The 25846-nt window shown below is 48.6% G+C and overlaps 1 protein-coding gene across 2 annotated transcripts in view; it reads right to left on the bottom strand.

Annotated features, from left to right (window-relative positions):
- ITPR3 (inositol 1,4,5-trisphosphate receptor type 3) overlaps positions 1–25381 on the bottom strand; it is an 84620-nt gene extending 59239 nt beyond the window's left edge. The window contains exons 1-2 of one of the 2 annotated variants that reach the window (XM_032768604.2): positions 24968–25381; positions 8005–8075 (exon numbers count right to left, since the gene is read on the bottom strand). In XM_032768604.2, coding sequence (XP_032624495.1) covers positions 8005–8075; positions 24968–25056 — 160 coding nt within the window. In that variant the 5' untranslated portion in view covers positions 25057–25381. Of the gene's footprint in view, positions 1–8004; positions 8076–24967 lie in introns of those variants that run through there. The other variant, XM_032768613.2, reaches the window with a different exon arrangement.
- Between the last annotated feature and the right edge of the window lie 465 nt (positions 25382–25846).

The following is a 25846-nucleotide window of genomic DNA, read 5'->3' as shown; positions in this document are numbered from 1 at the left end:
CCTGAGGAGCAGGAACTAGAATCTTCCAGTGCAAAGGTTGAGCACAGGAGCAAATACATTGCTGAAATGTTTCAGGCCTGGCCAATCCAGCTAGGTGCTGAGCCCCTGCAGGATGTTGAGTGTGCACAGCGCCTGACAGGCGGCACTCAGCACCGGGCAGAATCACGCCCCACATGTCCTTGATCCATATACTCACACACAGCAATTACGCTGTCTGTTACACCCCATACACAAAAGTCCATTAAAAAAATCTCACACATGCTGTCATCTGCCCAACACCATGGAGGAGTTAAACGCCTTGTTTGCTTTCTCCCAACGTGCCTCAGCATGGGGCTGTGCCTTTCACAGGAGCCTAGGGGGAAAACCACAAAAAGGCAAGCGAACAGGACCTGCCGGGCTCCGTTCAGAAGGATGTGTTGCCCTGGCCAGCCCAGGCACTACACAGCTGAACTCTGCCTTTCTAGCCTTGGGGCAGCTAGAGGGATAGACTCCCAAGGTATTTTTCAAATCATTGGGCAGATTCTCACTTGCATGACACCCCCTTTAGGCCGCTCTGGCAGCAGCAAGGGGCCTTAAAGGGGGCAGAAACAGCTCCCTGAGAATCCCTGTGTGGTGTAAGGGGTCTATACCAGCACTGCACCCCAGCATAGGGGTTGGATCAGTGCAAGGCCAGAGTGCAGTGCTCTATGGCTACACTTAGCTTCCTGGGGCCCGTAGGGGCTATGGGAAGCAGAGGATAATTTAGAGCAGAGGTTCTCAACCTTTCCAGGCTACTGTACCCCTTTCAGGAAGATGATTTGTCTTGCGTACCCCCAACTTTCACCTCACTTAAAAACTACTCGCTTACAAAATCAGAAACAAACACACAAGAGTGTCACAGCTACTATTACTGAAACATTGCTGCCTCTCTCCTTTTTACCATATAATTATACAATAAATTGGTCGGAATATAAATATTGTACTTGCATTTCAGTGTGCAGTATCTAGAGCTGAACAAACAAGTGACTGTCTGAATGACATTTTAGTTTGTACCGACTTTGCTAGTGCTTTTTATGTAGCCTGTTGTAAAACTAGGCAAATGTCTAGGATGAGTTGCTGTACCCCCTGGAAGGCCTCTGTGTACCCCCACAGGCACGTGTACCCCTAGTTGAGAACCACTGAGTTAGAGCAGCCCTGAGATTATTCTGATTTACACCAGGCAGGGCCCTGCACAGCCACAAAAGGCAGAGAATTCAAAGAAGGCTTAAAGTCACCTTAAGCCCCCGTCTGTCCCTTGCCCAAGAGTGACAATGGAGGAACACACAATCAGGATCATTGTTTGGTTTTTCCCCCCTCCTCTTTCACAGGGAAATGTATGTGACTGCTACTTTCCTAGCCATTATAACAAGGGGCTGAATACTATAGTCTGATTCACTGTGGAGTAGAAAAGGGCTGGGCCAAAACTGAACCTTCAAAGTCTGGAGGAGTCTGGATCCAGGATTTTGATCCAGGCCCATTTCTAGGGAGGAGAGTCTCCTGGCTGTTAGGACAAGGAACCATGACTCCCTAACTGCTAGCACAGGTTTCACCGTGATCACCTTAGGCTGCTCCCATCCAAGTCAAAGACAAGAGTACCACTGGCATCAGGAGAGCAGGATGGTGTCCTGGTGCTGCATAAAGCTCACTGGCTTTTGCTCTCAGAGTCAAATGTTTGCAGCCTCAGGATGGTAAAGCAGAACAAGATACTTGCAAGGTCTGTTCCACCTAGAAAGTCCACCAAAGTCACAGGACACAAGGTTTGGAGTCGGGGAGAAGGCGTTGCACCCCAAACTCAGGAGCTTTTGTCCCCATTACACATCTTTCCATACCCAAAGCACAAACTGCTCACTTTTACTCTGGGTCAGAGTAAGGGAAATTAAGCGAGGACCAGAGTAAAACCTGCACGTGAGAACACAGAGAAAAGAGAGATAGAAAGTGCATGGTGTGTCCCAGATCATGCTTAATCAACCCAAACACACAGAACGGCAGCTGTCCTGCAGCAGAAAGCAATGCCTATCGCTTTCTACTTCAATTGGATACAAGGAGAAACTCCTACTGCAACATGTAATGATGGCTGTGGAACTCTCTGCTGTAAGACACTATTAAAGCAAACAGCTAAGATCTGAAAGAAGATTAGGCACACAGCACTGGAAGTTACCGTAGCCAGGATAAAAGAGACACAAATAACAACAACATTCATCATCAAGAATATAACCTGCAGCTGAGGAAAATTTCTCTCCCCCTGGGACACTGTGGTATTGCACCCTATCTGCATTGCTTGCAGTGTACACCATGCTGTAGAGTGCCTGGTATATTCTGCATCCGGACTACACCATCTAATCAAATTAAAACAGAAGCTCCTTGGAGTAGGGACTGCTGCTTCCTTTATACTTTGCACAGCGCCAAGCGCTTTAGATGCATGCCATAAACACTAATAATGCACAGGAGGTATATTGTGGGGCAGGCATGTTTATACCTTCCTCAGATGCATTTGGTTTGGGTTTTGGGCCATCCCAGCACTGCCCTCTGGCAGCTTCAGGGGGTGATGAAGGGTGCACAAATTACCCAGACATGGGCAAAATGGGAAATGTTTGCATTATTATTTGTAGGTAGCGTTGATGTAGCCGTGGTCGGCCAGGATATTAGAGAGACAAGGCGGGCGAGGTAATATCTTTTATTGGACCAACTTCTGATGGTGAAAGAGATGAGCTTCTGAGCTACATAGAGCTCTTCTTCAGGTCTGGGAAAGATAGGGAGAGTATCACAGCTAAATACAAGAACAAACAGAGAGTTAAGTGTAAAAGTAGTGAGCACATATTCTAAAAGGTCCCCTCAAGGCGAAGTGGCCCGTTCACACTCCTGCAATCATATGTCTAAATCCTATGTCTTCATTCAGACCATGATTTTCAGTGTCTAGCAAAGTTATGAATTTAAGCTCCCAGGCTTGTCTTTTGCAAGTGTTGTGCAGGTTTCCTTTGAGAATGACTGAGAGATCAGATACGGAGCAATCCCTTTGTGAAAAGTCTTCACTCACAGGTAATATGGTGTTTTTGTCTTTCCTGTGGGAGTTCATTCGAGAGTGTATTGATGGTCTGGTTTCACCCACTTTGTGGTGGGCACTGATCATTATATCAGTGGAGATATGTTTGCAGGTTTTGCATCTGTTGCTCTGGCAGGCTCTGGTGCCACTTTGAGTTGGTGTGTCCTAGTCTGTGTTGAGCTTGCTTCAGATGATGAGCTTGGAGAGGTGCGTGTGGGGGGGTTGTTTAAAGGCCAGAAGAGGGGGTCCAGGAAAGATTTTTTTTAAGATGGGGTCCCCATCAAGTTTGAATTGTAGTCATTTGATGATAACCCATATGGGTTCCAGTGTGCAGTGGTAGGTGACAACTAGTGGTGTGCAGTTAGAAGGGGTTTTATTTCTGTATTGAAGCAGGTTCTCTCAGGGTATTTGTGTGGACTGTTCCACAATGTGATCTACTTTTCTGGTGGAGTGTCCTTGTTTGGTGACGGCGGTTTTAAGAGTGTTAAGGTGCATATCCTGGACTCTCTCTTCGGAACATGTTCTGTGGTATCCGAGCGCCTGGCTGTAGATAGAAGATTTCTTGGTGTGCTTGGGATAGTTACTGGATCCGTGAAGTTAAGTGTGCTGATCCAGGGTCCCTTGTATATTGTTATCTGAAGGGCAGGGCTGCCCAGAGGATTCAGGGGGCCCAGGGCAAAGCAATTTCGGGGGGCCCTTCCATTAAAAAAAAGTTGCAATACTATATTCTTATGGAGGCCCCTGCGGGGCCTGGGGCAAATTGCCCCACTTGTCGTCCCCCCCCCCCCCCCGGGTGGCCCTGCTGAAGGATCCATTGCTGACACTGATCACGGTGTCCAGGAAGTTGATGCTAGTGTGGGAGTGTTCCAGAGAGAGATTAATAAATGGATGGTGGTGTTGAAGTTGTGGTGGAAATCTAGGAGGGAGTTTAAGTCGTCTGTCCAGAGGATGAAAATATCATTGATGTATCCCATGCATTTCAAAGGTTTGGTGGTGCCTTTGTCCAGAAATTCTTCAAGCTGGCCCATGAAGAGGTTGGCATATTGGGGAGCCGTCCTAGTAGGCTGTTCCCATGGTTTGGATAAAGCGTTTGCTGTTGAACATAAAATTATTATGGGTGAGGATGAAATGGATGAGTTTGATGATGTGTTTGTGGTGGATATCTGAGGGCTGTCCATTGTCTTGTAAATATTTGGGGCAGGCAGCTATGTCGTCATTGTGAGGGATGTTGGTGGATAGTGAAGTGACATCCATGGGAGGTTGTTAACGTTGCAGAGTTTGTGGAAGAAGTCGGTTCTGTTGTGGAGGAAGTTAGCCCTTTGTGCACTGAGTGGTTTGAAGATGGTTCCTATGAGTCCCAATATTGCTTCAGTAAGAGTGACTTGGCCAAATAGGATGGGTCTGCCTGGGTTCCCCTGTTTGTGTATCTTGGGAAGCAGGCAGAAGGTCTCTGAGGTGGTTTAATGGGGAATGAGTTGGTAGGTCTTGGAGCTGTTTTGGGAAGGATTTGATGATATTCTTAAATTCCTGGGTAAATTGCGGTGTGAGGTTGTCTCTGAGTTCTTTATAGTAGGTGGTGTCAGAGAGTCATCAGTAGACCTCGTTTATGTCATTATTACAGTTGAGGACTATGGTGGTGTCCCCTTTGTCTGCTGGGTTGATCATTATCTGGTGGCTAGAATTCAGGGATTGTATAGCTGTCCTCTCGGCAGTGGAGAGACTATGGTGGATGCGATGTTTGTTAAGGACTTCACAGTCTGTTTTTTTCCTGAACCAATCAGTGTCATGAACAAGACTGTGGTTTCATCCACTTGCGGTGTCAAGTCGGATGATTCTTTTTTCTAGTGTTTACCAGTGGGGATGTGGCAATTGTGCATGGTCTCGGCCCTGTTGTGAAAGACTTCTTTGAGGCAGAGTCGGCGGAAGGATTCTTCCCATTCTCCACCTGTTAGCACGGTATTAGGTTCTGTGGTGGGAGGAAAAGTTCAGTCCCTGAGAGAATACAGCTACTTCAGCTCCAGTTAGGGGCAGTCTGGATAAGCTGATGATGTTTGAGTGTCGTGCCGTTAATTATTATTTAACATTTATACTACAGTCACACCTGGAGTCCTCCACCAAGTTGAGGTTCCACTGTGCTAGGCACTATATATATGTCGTAATGGGACCACATCTTCCAGCCGAACACAAGCGTTTGCAAGACATTCTCGCTGTCCTCCTTCAAACCCCTTTTCTCTGCTGTAATGCCTCCAATCAGCTTGGCAATGGGGGTGCTGTGACCTCTGCCTTCGCTGCTCCTTGTGCTTCCTCCATCGGTCTGTCTGCATCTACCGGGCGTCTCTTGCTCTGTTCTTAGACTGGAAGCTTTTGAGGGCAGGGTCTCTCATTTTTGTTCCATGTCTGTACGGTGCTTGGCACAAAGGGGCCCTGGGCCATGACTGGGGCCCCTGGGCACAACCCACAAGACAAGTAATAGTGTCCGCTTCTCCCTTCCGTCATGCCGTGTGTGGGAGGGAAGGCAGCCCCGGAAAGCCAAATTCCTTCAAGAGCAATATGGCTGAGCTTGAGGTGCCCTGAAGGCCAGGTCCAAGGAGGGAGTCGCAGATCCCAGCGGCTGAGAATCCCTGCTCACTTGTCTTGCCACCTCTGCTTACACCACAGAAAGCAGCTGAGCCGCAACCCAAAAGGAGTGAAGAGGAAGCGAGTGTCTATTGCTCTCTTCAGCTCACAGGCTTAGGGGCTAGAAGAACTGGGTCAGAGACCTGACTCTTGACCCAAGTCCCAACCCGGAGAGGAGATGGCAGCTGAGGATTGGACACAGAGGGGCTAGAAAATGGAAGGTGTCCAGGAAAGAGAGAGGAAAGTTCTGGCTTCACCAGCCCATTTCCACAAGCCAGGAGCCGCCCTGCCCCTCGCTTGATTCATCACCTTTTCCATTTGGATCAGGACTCCAGAAAGCCAGCTCACAAAGGGAAACTCTGCAGCGGCTGCGTCTCATTGAGACGGGAAATAATAACTGAGGCTTGCACCAGGATGGGGTGGGGTGGCTGGAACGTGACAGCTAAGGATGGATGGGGATTTAGTGAAGCTTCCTAAATCCTGCCTGCCTGCCTCATGAAAGAGCGGCTTAATCTCTTCCCGAGAGGTGCAGCAAAGCAGGGCAAGCCCTAGGCCTCTGGCACAGTTAGTTCCTAGAGCCAAAAACCCTGCCACAGCACAGAGGCTTGTTGCTGTCTCTGCATCCCTCCCAGTCACACTTCCCTTCCTCCTCCGAAGGGTTTTGCTCCATCAACAGCCAGGATACACAAATGCAGGCAAAGCAAAGAACACGCCTCATATCAGGTTGACCTTCAGAGCGGAAGGATGGACTGTGGTGAAGGCACTGGAGTGGGACTCCAGAGACTTGATTCAATTGCTTGCTCTGGCTCTGACTCCCTGGGCCTCGCTTCTCCACAGGGCTAATAGACCATTTCATTATCTGTCTGGTCTATTCAGATTGCAAGCTCTTTAGGCAGGGACTGTCCTCACCTAGTACAATGGAGCCCTGACCTCACGTGCTATTGTAATAGAAAGGAAAATCATCATCTCTCACTATTAAGGAACCAGATCTGGGGAGGGAGGGGTACAAATTCTCCTTTTGCTTCACAGCAAAGCCCAGGCACTGTCAGAGTCAGTTTCTCCAAGTCATAAAGGCAGTGGCCACTGGAGGAATCAAGAACAATATTCTGGCCTCCCATGGTTGAGGAAGATGAATTCAAACTGGAACAAGTGCAGAGAAGGGCTACCAGGATGATCAGAGGAATGGAAAACCTACCTTCTGAGACGAGATGCAAAGAGCTTGGCTTGTTTAGAAGCCTGAGGGGAGATATGATTGCTCTCTATAAATACATCACCAGGGAGGGAAAGGAGTTATTTAAGTTAAGCTCCAGTGTGGACACAAAAACAAATGGATACAAACTGGCCATCAACAAGTTCAGGCTTGGAATTAGAGAAAGGTTTCTAACCATCCGAGGAGTGAAGTTCTGAAACAGCCTCCCAAGGGGAGCAGTGGGGCAAAAAACCTAACTGACTTCAAGACTGAGCTTGATAAGTTTATGGAGGGGATGGTATGATGGGACTGCCTATGATGGTATGTAGCAGATCTGCTGCTAGCACTCGCAAGTATCTCCAATGGCCAGTGATGGGACACCAGATGGGGGAGGGCTCTTAGTTATTACAGAGAATTCTTTCCCAGGTGTCTGCCTGGTGGGTCTTGCCCACATGCTCAGGATCCAGCTGATCACCATATTTGGGGTTGGGAAGGACTGGCAGAGACCATGAGGAGTTTTTGCCTTCCTCTGCAGCATGAGGTACAGGTCACTTGCAGGATTAAACTAGTGGAAATGGCAGATTCTCTGTAATTTGAAGTCTTTAAATCGTGATTTGAGGACTTCAGTAACTCAGCCAGAAGTTAGGGCTCTATTACAGGGGTGGGTAGACAAGGTCCTGTGGCCTGTGATGTGCAGGAGGTCAGACTAGATGATCATGATGGTCCCTTCTGACCTTAGCGTCTATGAGTCTAAGAAGCCGGAAAGGCTATGGGGGTGCAGGATGATTATTTCCCAGTCTGACAGTCCTGGAGACTTGACAACTCTGTCAATCCAGAGCATGTGTAGCAGCAGGGCAAGCTTCCTCGACACTGGTGCACAAATGACATTCCATCCTAATGCAGAGAGGCGCCAAGAACCTACAGGCCATTCAGTCCCTGGCCTCTCTGCTCAGGCTGCCAATACTGGCACCAATTAACATGGAGGAGGGGCGGATTTGCAATATTGATGCCTGTACTACTGCTATAATAGAAGAATGCAAGCTGGTCCCCACATTCTGCGGCAAAAGGTAGCGCGCCCCAGTAGTGGGCTTCATAAGGAACACAATAGTAGCAGCTCCTCAGGCATCACATGGCCTCTTACCCCGGAACTTCTTGGGTGGATTGTCCAGATCGCCAGCTGCCGGCTCCACCACGCACCGATCATCCACCAGCCTGGAAAACAAGCAAGAAAACAACATTTTAGAGACAATCACATTACAGCTCAGACTTCAGCTAGCTAAGCAGCTTCGCCACAAACCACAGAGCTGCCAAAAAAGCTGCACTATCGTCACGTTTCAAGTCTAAACATCACTAACGTTACACAACGCTGGATCCACAAGATGACTTCCTGTGTTATCTACCTAGATATCTGGACTCTATAAATACCTATCACCATAGCAGTTAGGTCCTCAATCAACCTACGTGTATCAGGATCCTCCGCCATAGATAACCTCCTGGGTTTTTCACTGTCCAGTGTTATGGGTTGCACACTTGCCCATCTATTAGTCCACTAGGATGAACCACTGCAGATATGCCTTGCTAGCAAAGCTTTTGATGTTCTCTCTTGAGAATGCCCCCAATAGAACTCAGGGCATGTCTCCTCTATGACTTATTCACTGACCCAGGCTGCAAAATCTCACATATAAATCCTGACAGTGCTACTAAAAGGGAATCCCATACTTGATACCAGAGTCTCTCCACACTAAGTATGGCACAGAAATAGGTGGCTTAGTAACAGCCATCATGCCTCCTGGAATAACTGTAGAGTTCCTGGCAGTATTTTGGAGCTTCTGCTTCTAACCCCAGCACAACTTGGTGGGGAAAAAAAATATGAACCAACTGTGCAAGAGGAAAGCATGGGACAGAAAGATGGGCTCCAGACTGGAGCTTTCCCAAAAGTTTGGGAATGTTTGGACCCAGGGCTTTGCCCTGGGCCTCTCTGTAAAACACATCCAGTTAACCGAACTATTTTGAAGGGAGTTTTGAGCTCAGTTCTCTTCTTCTCCAAACCAGTTCAACCATCCCCTTGTTTTAGCCTGCACAGCTCTGGCCCTTTGTATGTAATTATTCCGCCCTGATATGATAATACAGGATCACATAACTTGCTAGGCAAGCATTCCCGTCTTATTAAATGTGCCACTCCATGCTCCTTGGGCCTCGCAATTCTGTGTTACAGCCCCCTTTCCTTCATGCTTTTGGTGGGTCCTCCAAGAGCCCCTGCTCTTCTTATTTCCAAGCTAACGATCTGATATTATTACTGGGGAAGAGCATGCGATGGCAATATTGTTGTGCAGCGGTGCTGGAACAATTTTTATAGTGAGGGTGCTGAGAGCCATTGAACCAAACTGTAAATCCTATATATAATGGAAACCACTTCAAGCCAGTGCTATTATGGACGAATAGTTGATACTAAAAAGTAGGGGATCACACACTTCGGTGCTTCTTCAGCTAAGCTCACTGCACACAACAGGGACGCACATCTTTCCATTTTCTTCACTAGGTCGCTGTGTGCCCCCCTTCCATCCCTTTCTATGTCAGGGACCCCAATACCACCTCCCTCATGCCCAGGTCTCTGCATGTCCCCCCATTCTCCCCTCACCCCCGGGGCTCTGGGGTTTTAGGGGCATACGTAAAAACGTAAGTAGTTAGTTAAGTTTGTATAATTTCTTAGTGTTGAAATAAGTCTTTTCTTTCTGCCTGGGAGATAAGCCATTCAGAATGTCAATATTTAAAACTCCATTTAGATAATGGGCAGAGATGAAATGAGGGTATTATGCAGGAAGCCATTAATAGACGACATCAACCGACGCTTTGATCTATAGACAATTACAGACCTCATTAAAGAGGATAGGTGTGCTAACCAAATGCCCGGGCCTCCATGTTCCCCCTATTTTCTTCTTTGGGGCTTTGCTGATTTTCAGGAAAATCCATAGCATTCTGCCCTTTGATGTCTAGAACTTTCCCTGACATTTTGGCATTGATCGGATATGGTGTTTAGACATTATTGTGCTCCAGACAAACAGAGAAATGCCATCCTGTTGTGTGCAGGGCTTTACTTTGCCAAACAGACCAAAGCCAGACCTCCCTCCCCACGATACCTGATCCAGAACATGCCCAGATTCTGTTCTGCCAAACAAAATAACTTCACAGACGAGGGCTTGCAAAAGCAAAGACACACCCTGTTTTGCCCCCCTCTCATCTAAGGTTGCTGTTCCACGTGCCTCACACCCTATCTAAACACAACACCTCACAGGTGTCAGGATCTCCCCTAGGCTCTGCAAGGAGGACCAGGCATAACTGGGGAACAAGCTCCTCCAGTGAGGCAAGACACACCTGCTATGCTACTTCATCCTTCCATCCTGGCCACTGGGAGAGACATGCTGCGGGAAACTGCATGCTCTGGTAAGCACCTGTCTGCCTACAGGGAACATCAGAGCGGCCATACTGGGTCAGACCAACAGTCCATTTAGCCCAGTATCCTGTCTTGTGACAGTAGCCAATGCCAGGTGCTATAGAGGGAATGAACAGAACAGGCAATCACTGAGTGCTCCACCTTGTTGTCCATGCCTAGGTTCTGGCAAAGAGAGGCTAGGGACGCTCAGAGCATGGGATTGCATTTCTGCCCAACCCCGTTAATGGTCATCGATGGACCTATCCTCCATGAATTTATCTAGGGTTTTTTTTTTTTAACCCTGTTATAGTTTTGGCATTCACAACATCCTCTGGCAAGGAGTTCCACAGGTTGACCTGTGCATTGTGTGAAGAAGTACTTCCTTGTGTTTGTTTTAAACCTGCTGCCTATTAATTTCATTGGGTGACCCCTGGTTCAGGTGTTCTGTGAAGGGGTAAATAACACTTCCTTATTCGCTTTGTCCACCTCATTCATGACGTTACAGCCTCTCTCATACCCCCTCCCCAAGTCACCTCTCTTCCGAGCTGAAAAGTCACAGTCTTTTTTCATCTCTCCTCATACGGAAGCCGTCCCATTCCTCTCATCATTTTTGTTGCCCTTCTCTGTACACCTTTTCCAATTCTAATATCCCTTTTTTTGAGATGGGGTAACAAGATCTGCATGCAGTGTTCAGGGTGTGAGTGTACCATAGATTTATAAAGAGGCATTATGATATTTTCTGTCTTATTAGCTATCTCTTTCCTAACAGTTCTTGACATTCTGCTCACTTTTTTGATTGCTGCTGCACAGAGGAGCTGTTTTCAGATAAATCAGAGGCTGTTCCCCACCTGCCATAGGCTGCTTAAGGCAATGGGGCTGAATTCAGCCAGCGGACACCTTGTGGAGTGGCTGGAGGAAGGCGGATAGGCTGCAGACTCCAAGGGATCAGAGATCAACTAATGGATCATCATCATCCCTCATGCACAGAGGGCAAACTGAGGCAGAGAGAGATTAAGCAATTTACTCAGCATTACCCAGGAGTTTGTGGCAGAGCTGGGAACTGAACTGGATCTCATGAGTCTCGGGCCAATGCCTTAACCACCCCCCACCCTTCCTCGCAGGATCATGCCACCTGGTTGCACCGAAGTAATCTCACGAGTGGTTTTGCCACAAGCCTGCAGGGGGACATGACACTTTAGGGGATTGATAATGGAGTCCTGGGACTCTGAGGTCTCTGGCTCCCATAAGACACTAACTGGCTTGCCCAGGCGGAGGATTGCACTACACTCCTCTCTTGTCCCCTAGAAGCTGCTGCTCCAGCTCAGTGTGGAGACACCTTAGTAAGGTTGCAGAACGAAAAATAGGCTGCCATTGCCTGAGCTGAACTTGGTTTGGGCATAAAGAGACTCTGCTCCCACCCCTACTAAATTCTGTCCTCACTACACGACCAAGGGCCAGCCCCCTCTCTGCAGTAACCCCGCTGCAATCACTGGGATTACGCCATGGAGCAGCATGACCCAATCTTATGAGGGCAGGTAGAATACAAGGAGGGAAAGCTTCCCAGCACTCTGCCTTTCAGGGCACCCAGGATAGCACCACCCAGCACATCCGCAAGTGCAGCTCAGACCTTCCAGCTTGCTCCCCTGAGCCAGAAAAACCACTCCAGCTACCTAGCAGCATTCACGTCTGAGCTCCTGGGAACAAACTGAAAGGACTGAGCAGTGTTTGGGCCTGCGCTTATACACTGACATTCTGCGCTGTCTGCAAACAAAATAGATATTCTGTTTGCAGAGAACTTCCCTCTTCCTCCTCACCTGAGCGGCTCTCCACCACCAGCGCTCTGGCTGTGGGGAAAATTCCTTTCGATTGCTCCATCCAGAGGAATTTGGACTTTGCTCTAACTCACAGGGACAACCTGAGACCCCAACGAGAAGAAAATGCCGCAGCATCCTTGAAATAGGAGGCGTGGGCAAGTGGCGACCAGAGAAGAGGTGGTTAAAAGAGAGAGAGCCAGGATATACTGGTATAAATCCAGAAGCCAGTGGGGTTACTCTGGATTGACACCCATGTGTCAGAGGTCAGACTCTGGCCCCAGTCTTTACCAACACCTCCTTCAAGTGATCTCTGATCTCTCCCTCTTCATTCCCTGTTTGCTGGAAGCCTGGGACAGGGACGCAGCAGCTTCCTGTTTAATTCCCTTGGATGTCTTTTAATGCTATTGCAACAGAAACTCTCAGGCGCCTTAGACATCAGTACAGCACCTGGCACAACAGGAGCCTAAATTAATAGTAATAAAGTTTTATCTGCTACACTGATTCTGCCTGGCCCTCTCCCCATTCTCACCAAGCTACTCAGCAGCAGATTGGAGGAGCACGATCCTCCAGTATCAGAGGGGTAGCCGTGTTAGTCTGGATCTGTAAAAGCAGCAGAGAATCCTGTGGCACCTTATAGACTAACAGACGTTTTGGAGCATGAGCTTTCGTGGGTGAATACCCACTTCGTCAGATGCATGTCCCTCCAGTAGTTGAGTTTATTGGGAATTGGTCACAGATAGCTCTATCCAGTAACCACTGCCAGGATGTGGGTTACAGACAGATCCCCTAAACTGGGAGCCTGATACGAAGTCCATGAAACCCACGAGGAAGACTCCAAGTGACTACACTAGGCTTTGGAGGAGAGGACGGGGAATGGGGTGGGCCTCGTACTAAACCAGTGCAATGTCTGTGAACCAGTGCTGCACCGTAAGAAGGACGATTGTGCTGCTGGAGTTGTAAATGACATCAGAAGTGCATTCAACTGTTGTCAGCTCCCACGCTATCACCACAAGGCTTGTGAGTCTTGGTGGTTTTGTTCAGGCACCCGCTCCTGGAGTCATGGGATAATCCAAGACTCTCAGCTTTCATTTAAAAAGAAAAGCAAATCCCTAGCCCTCTGGTTGCAGAGAAAAACTTAAAGGCTCAAAAACCAAAAAGTAAATAACCCTTCCCCTCCGCCCAATGTGTATTATTTTCAAATCTCATAATCATAAGTCCATTTCATGACAGGGGATGGTGAGGGAGGCCGACTCATGATTTTTGAACACGTGGAGTTGCAAGTAGCGTGAATGAGAAGGAGAGTGGCTAACAGAGACACTTTGCCCAAGGCCAGCATACTGTCTGCAGTGCGCTGCTAGAAGTAAGGGTGTGCTGCTGGAGTCTGACTGGCATCAGAAGAGCTTGGCGACGCTAGAGTCTCCAGGGGGTGGGCACAGGCCAGAAAGGGAGGGGAAAGAAGGGAGCAGAGAGGAAGAGGGAGCCATATATAGTGAAGTGTGGCAGGGAGGGAAGCTGCATTTTGCACAGCATGCACAGGGGCAGCGCAAGTGCAATGCTTCAATCAGGTTTGGGGTTTTTATTACCCAAGGGGGCAGATTGCTCAAACAAACCTTGACTGTAGTTAAATGGGAGCAGTTAGGCTGCAAGCAAATTAGGGGGGTTCCCCCCTTATCTGTAGCCCAGGCTTCCTACGTGTACACACTTCCTCTAAAGCAGCTAATTACGGTCTCCCCTGCTGCCGTTCCCCAGCTGTAGCACCAGGAGGAAGCTAGAGATACGCGAGAAGGGAGAGTGCCTGTACTCTGCCCTCCCAGCTGGCTACACACACGCCAGGAACGCGGGTATGCAGAACACACACAGAGACTGGTCGTGAGGCCCTTGGGCAGGTTACACTCCTGGCAGAACGAGTGTGGACTTCAACGTAGGCTCAGCCTGAGTAAATCCCGAGAGAGCGATGTAGGACTTGATCTCTGGAACGGGAAAAGCCTCCACTGCCCCTGCATCCATGTGCAACTAGCTCAGCGAGAAGTGGAACGGAGGAGACGTCCTTAAATGAGAGCAGCCAGAATTATATAGACACTCAGCAGGGACCCAGGCGGGGCCTGCAGAAATTGTCCTTGCTCTTTTGTACATCTAACTTCATCAAAAAGCTCCAAGCAGATGCACTTGTCTCCCTCCCTCCCCGTACTGTAATCTGGATTGTGCGCTGATAAACTGGGAGCTTACTGGCTCTGCTACTGACTCACTGCCCATCCTTGGGCAAGTCCCTTCGGCCACAGTTTTCAAATTTAGGGCTGGGATTTTGGACAGAGCTGATAGGGTTCAGTCAGTCCCCCATGGACTTTCAATGGGTGTTGGATGTCTGACATCCTTAGGCCACTCAGTTCTTAACTAAAACCAGATTTCAAAGGTACTTAAAGATGCAGCTCCTAAAGTACCTGGGCAAGGTGGGCCCCTAATTTCCATTGATTTCCACGGGAGTTAGGTGCCTTTGTCTAAAGGATCTGCTCTAGTAATTCTTTTGAGGAAATTCTATGGCCTGTGCTCTGCAGGTGGTCAGACCAGATGATCACAATGGTCCCTTCTGGCCACAGAATCTCTGACTCTAACCTTCTTTGGAGCTTTTCAAATCCCAGCAGGTGTCTAGCTGCACTTTTAGGTGCCTAAATAAAAGTGGCCTGATCAACAGCAGATCCAAGCACCCCCAGCTCCCAACTCCAGCCAAGTTCCAAAATTTGGGCCTGAATGGCTTTTCACCTGCATTTACCACTCCCTAACACAGGGTTAATAACACAGACCCAGCTCGCTGCAAGTCTAAATTCATTAAATGATCACAAAGGGGATTCAGATCCTTTGATCCTGGGATTACAAGCTCTATAGGAATGCAGAGTCTTATTTTTATTAAGCCGATACCCTGGAATAACATTCTCCCATAAAACACCTGAAAACAAAGGCTCCTAATGCTGTTGACATGAGTCATCCATAATAGCGCAGAGGCAGACATGACTCAACTCATGCCTGGTATTAGATGCCACTTTTTGGTGTGCGAAAACTCACACAGGTAGAGCTGCCCATCCTAGCAGAAGAGTATGGAGATGTGGGAGCCAATTTATATTCTGGATTTGGAAAGCTGCTGACAGGGCACTGGGGTGCTAAGATAATTGCTAAAATTGGTCTATAAATGAGAATCAGGCCTTCAATGTTTAAGCATCTGAGGAAGATACATTGGGCTGCTGCTTCTCAATGTGTTTGTGAAACAAACAAATCATGCCACCTTTTTGTAAATTTCACCCTTTGGGATGTTAACCAATATAGGGCCTGATGCTGCGTTCTGTGGTTTATTGCCCTCCCTCCAGCAAGGCACATAAGCATCCGATTAACTTTAAGTACTCCTGTTGATATTAATGGGACTACTCGAACACTTCAAGTTAAGTACATGCTTAAGTGCCTGGCTGGATCAGGGCCAGCATACTTGTCCATTGCAGGATCAGGCTTTCAATGGATAGTTCAGTGGAAGCAGCAAATTTCAGCACCTGAAACACATTTGATAGGTCCCTAACTTTTTCCCAGGGGAAATCAGCCATATATAATGACACTAGCTCTTACGAAAAAGCTTAATAACTTTCAGAACCATTTGGCAAGCAGAACTAGATTCCTTGGGAAGATGAAGTGTCACCACCTCAGGAGAACAGTTGTAGCCTTCAACAGAGGTGCATTGGGCTGGGTGGGTTTAGAGAAAAGGGGGCCAAATTCTGCTCTTAGTTCCCTGCAATAGCACCAGTGCGTTTGAAAGCAGATTTGAGCCCCATGAATTCAAGCGTGCTCAGATACAGTGGAGATAGACAATCCAAGCTTGCAAGCCAAAGTACAGTAGGGCAGTAGCACTGCTCTAGTTAAGGTGGAGACTAATTGACCGTCTAGCAGCCAGTTTTCCTAAGTGCCCAAAATAACTGTGTGAGTAAGTTGCAGCTTACTCACCGATACCCTGCATGAAACTATCTCCCTGGGATGGGGCCTGCACATGCATTGGAATGGATCCTGGCAGCGGCATTAGAACGGTGCACTCGTCACATCCCGTGAGCTATAAATTACTGAAGTGCTTCCAGCTGTCCGGTTGCAGGGAAATACTGAGTTGGTGGCTGTATTTCTTAGAGCACTGAGTTGGGGATTAAGCAGGGTTAGCTCAACTCTTCTGGAGCCCTTTAAAAACCAACCACCATGAGTTGAATGTAGTGCTGAGGACAGGGACCTGCTGAACAACTCTGAAGATGAATGTCCTCCCTTCACAGAGCAGGGACAGCACAGATGCTTTTTCATTCCACCTTTGGGAGCCCTGTTCTGACCTTAGCCTCTCTGCAGAGGCTGCTACTAACGGCACTGGATTAGTGCTGGTTCTGTCACATGGATAACTGTACTCTAAGCTCTGGCCCAAAACCAGCAATGCTTCTCCCACAGGTCAGAGTCACCATCTGAAGTTAATTATTGGTCCTTTCCAGCCATGGCTGGAATCCCTTTACCAGCCCCCAACCCAGCCAGTCCCTCATCGGCCTCTCTCTCGTCCCACTGAGGACTACACCACCAGAGGCGTAGCGAGCGCCCTCCGTCCGGAGGGGGCCCCGCAAGGAAGGGGGCCCCTAAAAGTGGCAAGAAAAATGAATGCAATGGTGAAGATGGTGTCAATATTCGTGAAGCGTTTGTTGGTTTTCTTAGTGTTCATGATACAACTGGCGAGGGCTTATTGGAAGCGTTTCTTGAAAAGGCAAACAACTTAGGAATAGACATTGCTGACATGAGAGGCCAAGCTTATGATAACGGCGCAAATATGAGAGGAAAGAATAAAGGAGTTCAAGCCCGCATGCTAGAAATAAATGACCGTGCCTTGTATGTACCATGTGGAGCTCACACTTGGAATCTTGTGATCTCAGACGCAGCAAAGTCATCGAAATATGCTGTTGACTTTTTCGGTAAGGGGCCCCAGACATATGTTCGGAGGGGGCCACGTTCTTTGTTGCTACGGCTCTGTACACCACTCTGTCTACAACCCCTTCCGAGAGGGATATGTAGAATCACGACCATGGCAGCTACAAAAATAGAGCTGTTTGACTGAGCCAATCGCAGAGCACCACCAGCAGGAGGTTACAGGAGGAAAATACATTTCCTCAGTGTCCCTCTCTCCTCCTAATTGCCAGGATGCACGCTCTCTTGGACCCGGAGGGACAGTTACCCTTTACCCAGCTCCATTTCCCTGAACTGCCCCACCTCTTCAATCCACCTGCAATCACAATAACAGTTATCAAAGGCGTGATTTCAAACTAAACAGACACTTATTCAAGTATGTTTACACACAGCCCTTCCCTTCTGAGAGGACTGGAATACGTAATTTGCAAGCCCAGTGACTCATGCACACCTGCTGCTTGCCGTACTGTCCATGAGCACTATTCTTCACGTGGCTTGGCTGACCAGCCCCAGGCATTGTATTCACTGGAGACCCCTGAAAGGGCTTGCTAATGGGCGTGGCCTGAATCAGCTCTATCGCTACTTGCCATGAGAGACTGAGCCGAAAACGCACTTCTCCACGGTCCTGGTTCCATTTATTCTGCTTTGGCCATTAGAACTCAAGGTTGGAAGTGAGATGGCAAACAGCAAAGAGGCAGGAAGAGATTAAAGCATGGGCTCTAGTCCCTGTTTGGCCCTGGACTTGCAGTGTGATCACATTAAAAAAAACTCAAGCCTCTGTGCCTCGATTTCCCCATCTATAAATGTGGATAATAGTTGTCAGTTTTGTAAAGCAGTTTGAAATCCTTAAATGGAAAAACCTCTCTCAGTACCTAGTATTACTTACTACTAGCAACACCACCAGGGGATCTGTCATATCTTGGGGACACCTCTCCAGATTCCTCACCGGGATTTTGAAACCACCAAAGAAGACACTATCCTCCACAGACTCCTTCCCAGGTTTTGCAGTGAGCCCAGTGCCAGGCTTTATGCCTCCAGTCACTGCCGGGCAAGGTACCTGGGCAGGGAGGGTCCATAAAGCTCAGAATTCTGTACCTTGTGATCAAGGCTCAATGCTTGGTTTCAAGCAGCTAAACAATAACCACAAACCAGGATTGTGGGGAGGGTGAGACCGCGCGAACGAGCCGCACTGGTGGAAGGTGCTCAGATGCTCCAGCGCTGATGGCAGTATAAGCAGCTTCACAGAACTGACCAGACCTGGCCCTAGCACCAGACCTCCCAGTGTGGACTTTGGCTGATTGGAGGGCATGGCTTATGCATCCTTGCTTCCAAAAGTGTTGCCTTAAGGCAGCACTCCAGGAAACAGGTCAGCTTTCACGCCATCGAACTGTCGTCTTTTAGTGCTTTGTGTCTCTTTCCTGGAAGCATTTTCCCCCGCAAGGAGAAATAGGTCAGTTGGGGATAGAGGTGGCATTGGTCTCTGATGAGTTCCAGCAGTTCAACGCTCCCCCCATCGCTCTGCTTGGGATGCTTTTAATGGCATTATTACTTGACACTTAATATGTCAGGCCTCAATGGTTAGACCGCAGCAACTGTCAGGACTCCTGGGTTCCATTTCCAGCTCTGGAAGCAGGATGTGCTCAAAGCTCAGAACAGGAAACTGAGAGGCAGGATTCCTGGGTTTCTTTCTCTCTCCTCAGCCACGACTTGCCGTGTAACCCTGCGTCACCTGTAACGGCAGCTATAACAAAGATCACTGCCTCACCGTAACATGGGCATTGGGAGGTTTTCTTCATTAGCATCTGTAAAGACTTTTGAGATTTCCACTTGCAAGGTGCTGTCTGAGAAGCATTAATACTACAAAGGGAGATTTTCCGAGGCAGAAAGGGGACTTAGATGCTGAAAGTCAATAGGAGGTGGATGCTTAGCTACCCATTTTGCCTTTATAAATCTCACCCTGAAGTGATCTGTAGACGTAGGACAAGGAGTGAAAGTATATAAATTAGAAACATTTCTTAAGTGGCAAACCTATACATCTCCTACGTTAGAAGGACTAAGGCACCAATGAATTGACTAAAAAGCTTTCCTCTCCCGAACCCTTTGCTTAGCAAAGCGTGTGACATGCAACTCCATGACCTTTGCAGACGCTTTTGTCTTGGGCTGTTTGAAACTCCTGTTTCTTTAGACATCTTTTGTGGACGGCAGCCAAACAACTTTCAGCCAAGTAATGCAGCAGCCGTTCCCCTCGGTGCACAAGTCGCTTCTAATCAGGTCTGGGGGGCAGACTGAGATCAGGGTTCGGGTTTCTCCATCAAACGAGCTCCTGGAGGGCGTACAGCCAGATAAAAACTACCGCAAGGTCTGGCACCATTAATGCTTCTTCCCCCCCACCCTTTTCCTCCACTGAGTTAATGGGAAACCTCTAAAACACTAACACTATTGTTAAAGGGTTTAACTGGCACTGTTGGTTAGCCCTAGGATAATCTGCCCCACACATCTGGTCACTGCCACTATCTTAAATCTTTGGAGATCACCCTTTCATTTCTCCAGGGAGTCTTTAATTATCTCCTCTATTTGTTCATACTTGGTCATTTCTTCTGATTTCAGCATTCTGGCTAGTTTTATGCCCCAGTCCAGCAAAGTGCTTAAGCACCTGCGTTGCTTTAAGAAAGCGAGCAGTCCCATTCACTGCAGTGGGACTATTCAGGTATGAAGGTGCCTAAAGGCTGTTCTAGACTGAGATTATTACACCACACGTGACTTGGGGGAACACCTTGTCTAGGGGTTAAAGCAGGAGACTGAAGCTCTGAGTGCCCTCAGCTCCCATTGAAGTCAGTGGGAGTTGAGGAGGCTCAGCATACTGCAAAACTCAACCCTGGGTGTTAGGCTCTCCAGTTCTGTTCCAGGTTCTGTCACTGAGTGCCCTTAGTCAAGTTTCTTCTCTGCTCTATGCCTCAATTTCCCTATCTGTACAATAGTGGTGAATGATACCCTCCCCAGACAGGCTGGGGTTGTGAGGCTTAATTAACATTAACAAAGGACCAGATTCTGATAGCCTTACTCCACAGACGGTCCCACTGATCTCAGTGAGGTTGTTTGAAGAGTAAAGAAATATACAGCATGGATAAAGCTATCGGAATCAGGCTAAAGTGCTTGGAGATCTTCCCATGAGAACTGCAAAGTGATGGTGTTTACTCTTAACAAGGGTCTTCATTCATTGACACAACAGACCCCAAGAATATAAGCTCACACAAGCCTTCATGATGCCACAACAAAAATTGAGTAGGGTTCCCTTGCAAGGTAGTGATATAACTTGCATTCATGTGTGTTTATGTAGGACATAAGCTTAGAGATTAGTTCGCCAGTAGGTTCCTTGACCACTGCATGCCATAACTGATAGCTCAACAGTCTATTTCGGTGGCAAAAGCTTGATAATGACCATTAACTGTTCAAGATGCCCCTTGGCCATATTCTGGTCAAATTAGAACACAAGAGCAGCCATACTGGGTCAGACCAAAGGTCCATCCAGCCCAGTATCCTGTCTTCCGATAGTGGCGAATGCCAAGTGCCCCAGAGGGAATTAACAGAACAGGGAATCATCAAGTGATCCATCCCGTTGCCCATTCCCAGCTTCTGGCAAACAGAGGCTCGGGACACCATCCCTGCCCATCCTGGCTAATAGCCATGGATGGACCTCTCCTCCGTGAACTTATCCAGTTCTTTTTTGAACCCGGTTGTTGTCTTGGCCTTAACAGCATTCTCTGGCAAGGAGTTGCACAGACTGACCGTGTGTTGTGTGGGAAAAAACAACAAACTTTTGTTTGTTTTAAACCTGCTGCCTATTAATTTCATTCGGTGACCCCTAGTTCTTGTGTTATGAGGAGTCAATAACACTTCCTTATTCACTTTCTCCACATCAGTCATGATTTTATAGACCTCTATCATATCCCCCCTTAGTTGTCTCTTTTCCAAACTGTAAAGTCCCAGTCTTATTACTCTCTTTGCATATGGCAGCCATTCCGTACCCCTAATTATTTTTGTTGCCCATTCTGAACCTTTTCCCAATTCCAATGTAACTTTTTTGAAATGGGGCGACCACATCTGCACACAGTATTCAAGATGTGGGTGTACCATGGATTTATATAGAGGCAATATGATATCTTATTATCTATCCCTATCTTAAACAATTCCCAACATTGTGTTCTCTTTTTTGACTGCCGCTGCACATTGAGTAAATGTTTTCAGAGAACTATCTACAACTCCAAGATCTCTCTCTTGAGCGCTAACAGCTAATTTATACCCCATCATTTTATATGTATAGTTGGGATTATATTCTCCCCTTAGAAACACACACACACACACACACCCCTTCCCATTGCCTCCACTAACAAATCATGCTGGTGCCCAAGGGCAGAAGTGAGCCCTGTGCCTTCCATCCCACCAGAGGCTCTGAGCTGTAGCAGGGAGATGCTTCAGCTTCATGTACTAACAAGAGAACAAGTCCCACAGTTTAAGGCTACCTCTAGAGAGATGGCTCACCACAGACAGCAAAAGAATCACAGAACTTCAGCCAGAGCAATTCCCACTTCATAGACCCTTTTTAAAAATTATTTGTATTATCACAGCATCTGGAATTCCAGTCACTGTGCAAAACATAAACAAGACGACTGCCCCTGCCCAAAGAGCTTCCAATCTCAATAATTAAATTAAGTTCATCCCCCTGCACACCTTTGAGGATTGTTCCTTATACACTATTCGCATGAGTTCTACCAATCTCCTTTTAAATGACTCGAGCAACTACTAATCCTGGTTATGTTCTGCCCCATTACAGCCACCAGAGAAATTCTCTGGAGGAGGAGATCTAAGTTCCATTTCACCAGGTGTATGCGGCTATTCAACACCAAAGAGATCTTCAGAAAGGCAGAACCTTCCGTGTTAAAAAATGGCCTCTCAATGTCCCCTGTGAGTGCTGGTTTTATTTTTCCTACATATGCCTCTGGGCCGAGTTCCAATTTCGCTCACACAGGTGCCAATCTGCCAGAACCCCAGTGATGTCCATGGAGCGGCATTGTCGTAAGCCCCATGACAGTGAGAGGAGTAACTGGGCCCATCACATAGGCAAACTGTTTCAGATACAATCCTACCCGTAGCCTATGCTACATGATGCTTCCACTCATTATGGTCGCTTGGCACCTAGAACCAGCTTCTGTCATTCAAGACACTCCAGCTAACCAAAAGGATCACACTTCAGATTCTCTGTGTCAGCAATTCACCTTCCAGGACTGCAGCTTACTTTCCTCTCTGCTCTCTGGCTGCTGCTAGGGAGGATGTCAACAGAGACAGATGGAGAGTTTCCGGTACCCTGCTCAACTGAGTTTGAAGCGCAAGGGCCAGGGCTAGCTAGTTCATTTGCTAGTCAAATAGCTTAAACAAGATGCACACTGTGAAGAGGGCTTGGGAGACGCACTCTCAGCAAGTAACTCCACTTCTTTATCACAGCAATGTTTTAAAGTGTGATTTTGCAGTTCCTAGCATCACGTACAAGGATTTTATGTCCTGGTTACAGCGGGGGTGTAACTGGGATAACAATGAGCAAAGGAAAAGATCTCAGTCCAAATACCATGTCCCAATAGTGAGATCTGTTAGCGTGTGGAATCATCTCCCAAGGGAAGGAGTGGAAACCCCATTGCTTGAGTCACTGCCAACAAGACTGAACAAACCAACCATGGGGAAGAGAGACCTGGAGAACTGACCATAGGGGACAATGCTGCATTGGCCTGGGAGGGCCCAGAAGGTCCAATAGGCCTGTGTCAGACATAATGTCACCAATCTGGCATACAGGCTACCCAGAGGAGAACTGCAGAGGTTAAAGAGAGTCTGTGTCAGTGACCAGGACAGCTTTAGCATAGAGCCAGGTGGCCAGCATAGAGGAGATCTCACCAAAATGACCGTGGGAACGTTTTCCCCACTAGTTCAGGGCCATGCACAGTACTTGCATGTCTGCATATATATGTGTAAGTTTGTGTGCACTGGGTCTGTTTATATGTGTGAAAATTTATGTGGGGTCGGGAAGGAATTTTCCCCCTCTCAGATTGGCAGCTTCCTTGGGGGCGGTTTCAACTTCCTTTCCAGCATCTAGGTACAGGTCATTTGGAAGGATTCTGCCATTGAAGGGTCTTGGTGCATCTCGGTCCCTCCTATTCTCTGCCTGTAGCACAGTCCTAGCTTAGTCTCCCATGGGCTGTAATACATGAGACTCATTTCAGTTGTTGGGTTTAGGGTGTGGGGGGTGTTGTTGGCCTGTGATGTACAGGAATGCAGACCGGATGATCTGGTGGCCGTCTCTGGCTTTAAACTCTGTGAGCACATTGTACTGTGTGCTCATGTACGTATTTATAAACTTGAGTGCATAGTTGTAGGTGTGTTTTGTGTGGACACACGCATGTGTCCGTATCTGCCATCGCCGTGTGTATTTACACCTGTGGCAGTCTATAGGCAAGTGTGTGGAGCCGAGTGTGCAGAGCCGAGTGTGCGTGCGCATCAAGGTGCGTGAGATAACAGCTTATAGGATCAAATTCTGTTGGCGAGAGAGAGAAAAGCTTTTCTGTATCACTCGAAATCTTGTCTCTCATCAGCAGAAGTTGGTCCAATAAAAAGATTCCCTCACCCGCCTTGTCTCTCTAAAATCCTGGGACTGAGACGGCTACAGCTACACTGCAGCTCTGTGTGTGTCAGCAGGGACTCAGTCACAGAGGGTGTGTCTATGTCCAGCAGCCTGAATAAAGAATCCTCTTTGCATGCAACACAGCCTAGGCCTGCCTCCTCACTATGCCACAGGGGAATCCTCTGAGCTTCTCCAGGGTACAAAATACTCCTATGGGGTCGTTGGGGAGGGAAAGAAACTAGTGTAAATGGAGAGGAATCTTTAACACCCAGGACACAAAGTCATGCACTATCCAGCCATCCCCAAATCATATCATGGATTTGCTGGCACCACTTCACTAGAGTGGCTTACTTGGGGGAAAGATTGACAAGACGATGCCCACAGCAGGGTGTCAAAAGGTGTATCCTCTGGCCCAGAGCTACCTTAACGTCACCCAAAAAACCGCAGAGAGAATAGTCTGCAGAGCCCCAGGGTTAAGGATATAGCCTTCTCCTGCCTCCCCCAGTGCGCATGGTTCAAACACCACGCAGGGGAATCATACAAGTTCAATATGCTAGCGACCTACCAGAGCATCAGCACAGACCCTCACAGGTGCAGAACACAGCCTCCCCGCACTGCCCCGGAGCAAGGACCAAAACAGTGCTTAGTTTGTAATGAAAGAGGTGCCAGGGCTCAAGCAATTTAACTTTCTTAACTGATGCAGCAAGCAGCCCAGAGGTGCCAGAGCTCCGAACTGCTCAGCCCTGGGACCATCGGTTATTTAACAGACCCAATACTTCAATATTAGACTTGCCCATGATCTGCCAGGGAACCTTGCTGGGCATGTCCCGGTGGACCTCACCCCTGCTTCCCAGGGGCAGGGAAACAGATCCCAATTCCCACCCCAGCAACAGGCAGGGGGGAAAGCGCAGTCGGCACACGCAAGGGGACGGGGCTTCAGGCGGGCAGCAACTGTCACACTGGAGCAGAGTCCAGGGCCACCCAGTCCAGGATCTTGCCTCCAACAGCTGCTTCTCAGAAAAGTGCAAGTAACCTTAGGGCAGAATCCGCCTCACCCTAATCTCTCTAGTTCTCTCTAGCGCCTTTGACCGGAGGCAGCCAGCCAGACCTTTCAGCCTCTACCGAGCCACACAGTCACTTCCTTTTTTTAAAAAAAACATAAATGAAAATAATCCAGCTCACTTAGCAGGCGGCCCCCTCCCCTCTCCGGTGCAGCCCTCCCAGGCGCTGGTCCACTCACCCCAGCGTGCTGATGAAGCCATTGACCGACCCTTCGGCGTAAAGGGAGACGATGTCCCCGATGTGCAAGAAGCTGGACATCTCATTCATGATTCCCACGACCTGTCCCCGGCGGCGCCCTGCTTCCCGGAGTCGCGGTCCTCAGCCCAGTTCCACCACCACGTGGGTGCACCGGAACCTGCGGTCCAAAGGATCCTTCCCCACCCCCGGAGCGGAGCCAGGAGGGTGGGGGTTACATGTGCTCCCCAGTGCAGGAGCGCGCAAACAAGCAGCGCTGGAGCTGGGCTTGGAGGGAGGGGGGGAATCAATTACGGATTTGCATGAGGGCTCCGGCATAGTTTGCTACCTGCAGCCAATGACAACCGAGCAGGAAGTCCTGCTGAACCCGAGCATGCAAATTTCCCCTGCATGGGGTGCCCCGCTGTCCCAGGCCCCACCCCTTCTCCCTCCAATTTGGGAAACGCCTTGCTGCCCCGGAGCGGCCCCCGTGCGCCCAGGATCCCCATGCAGCGGGGTGGGGCTTTGACACACACCCACCCACCCAGTTCGCCGGGGCTCGCTCCCACCGTGCCTGTTCACACAGGAGAGCGAAAGCTGCTCCGCTTAGTGCAGCACGGGCGGTCACGCTGCGCTTGTCGCTTCCTGTACTCAGTGGTGCAAGAACAGTTTGTAATTGGGGCGGGAGGGTGAGAGCCACTGAACCAAACTAACCCCTGGATATGATGGAAATCACTTCAAGCTGGGAGGGGGAGGTGGCAGCACCCCCAGTTCCACCACCTCTGTCCTGTGGGTGCCCAGGTGGGGCAGCCAGCAGGCGAAAGCCTTGGGGGCAGGTTCTCTGCCTTCCCCTTGGGTTTGGCTAGCAGCCCCTCGCTGGCAC

This window comes from Chelonoidis abingdonii, chromosome 4 (assembly GCF_003597395.2).
Source record: "Chelonoidis abingdonii isolate Lonesome George chromosome 4, CheloAbing_2.0, whole genome shotgun sequence".
NCBI lineage: Eukaryota > Metazoa > Chordata > Testudines > Testudinidae > Chelonoidis > Chelonoidis abingdonii.
This window is presented reverse-complemented; position numbering and strand designations above follow the sequence as displayed.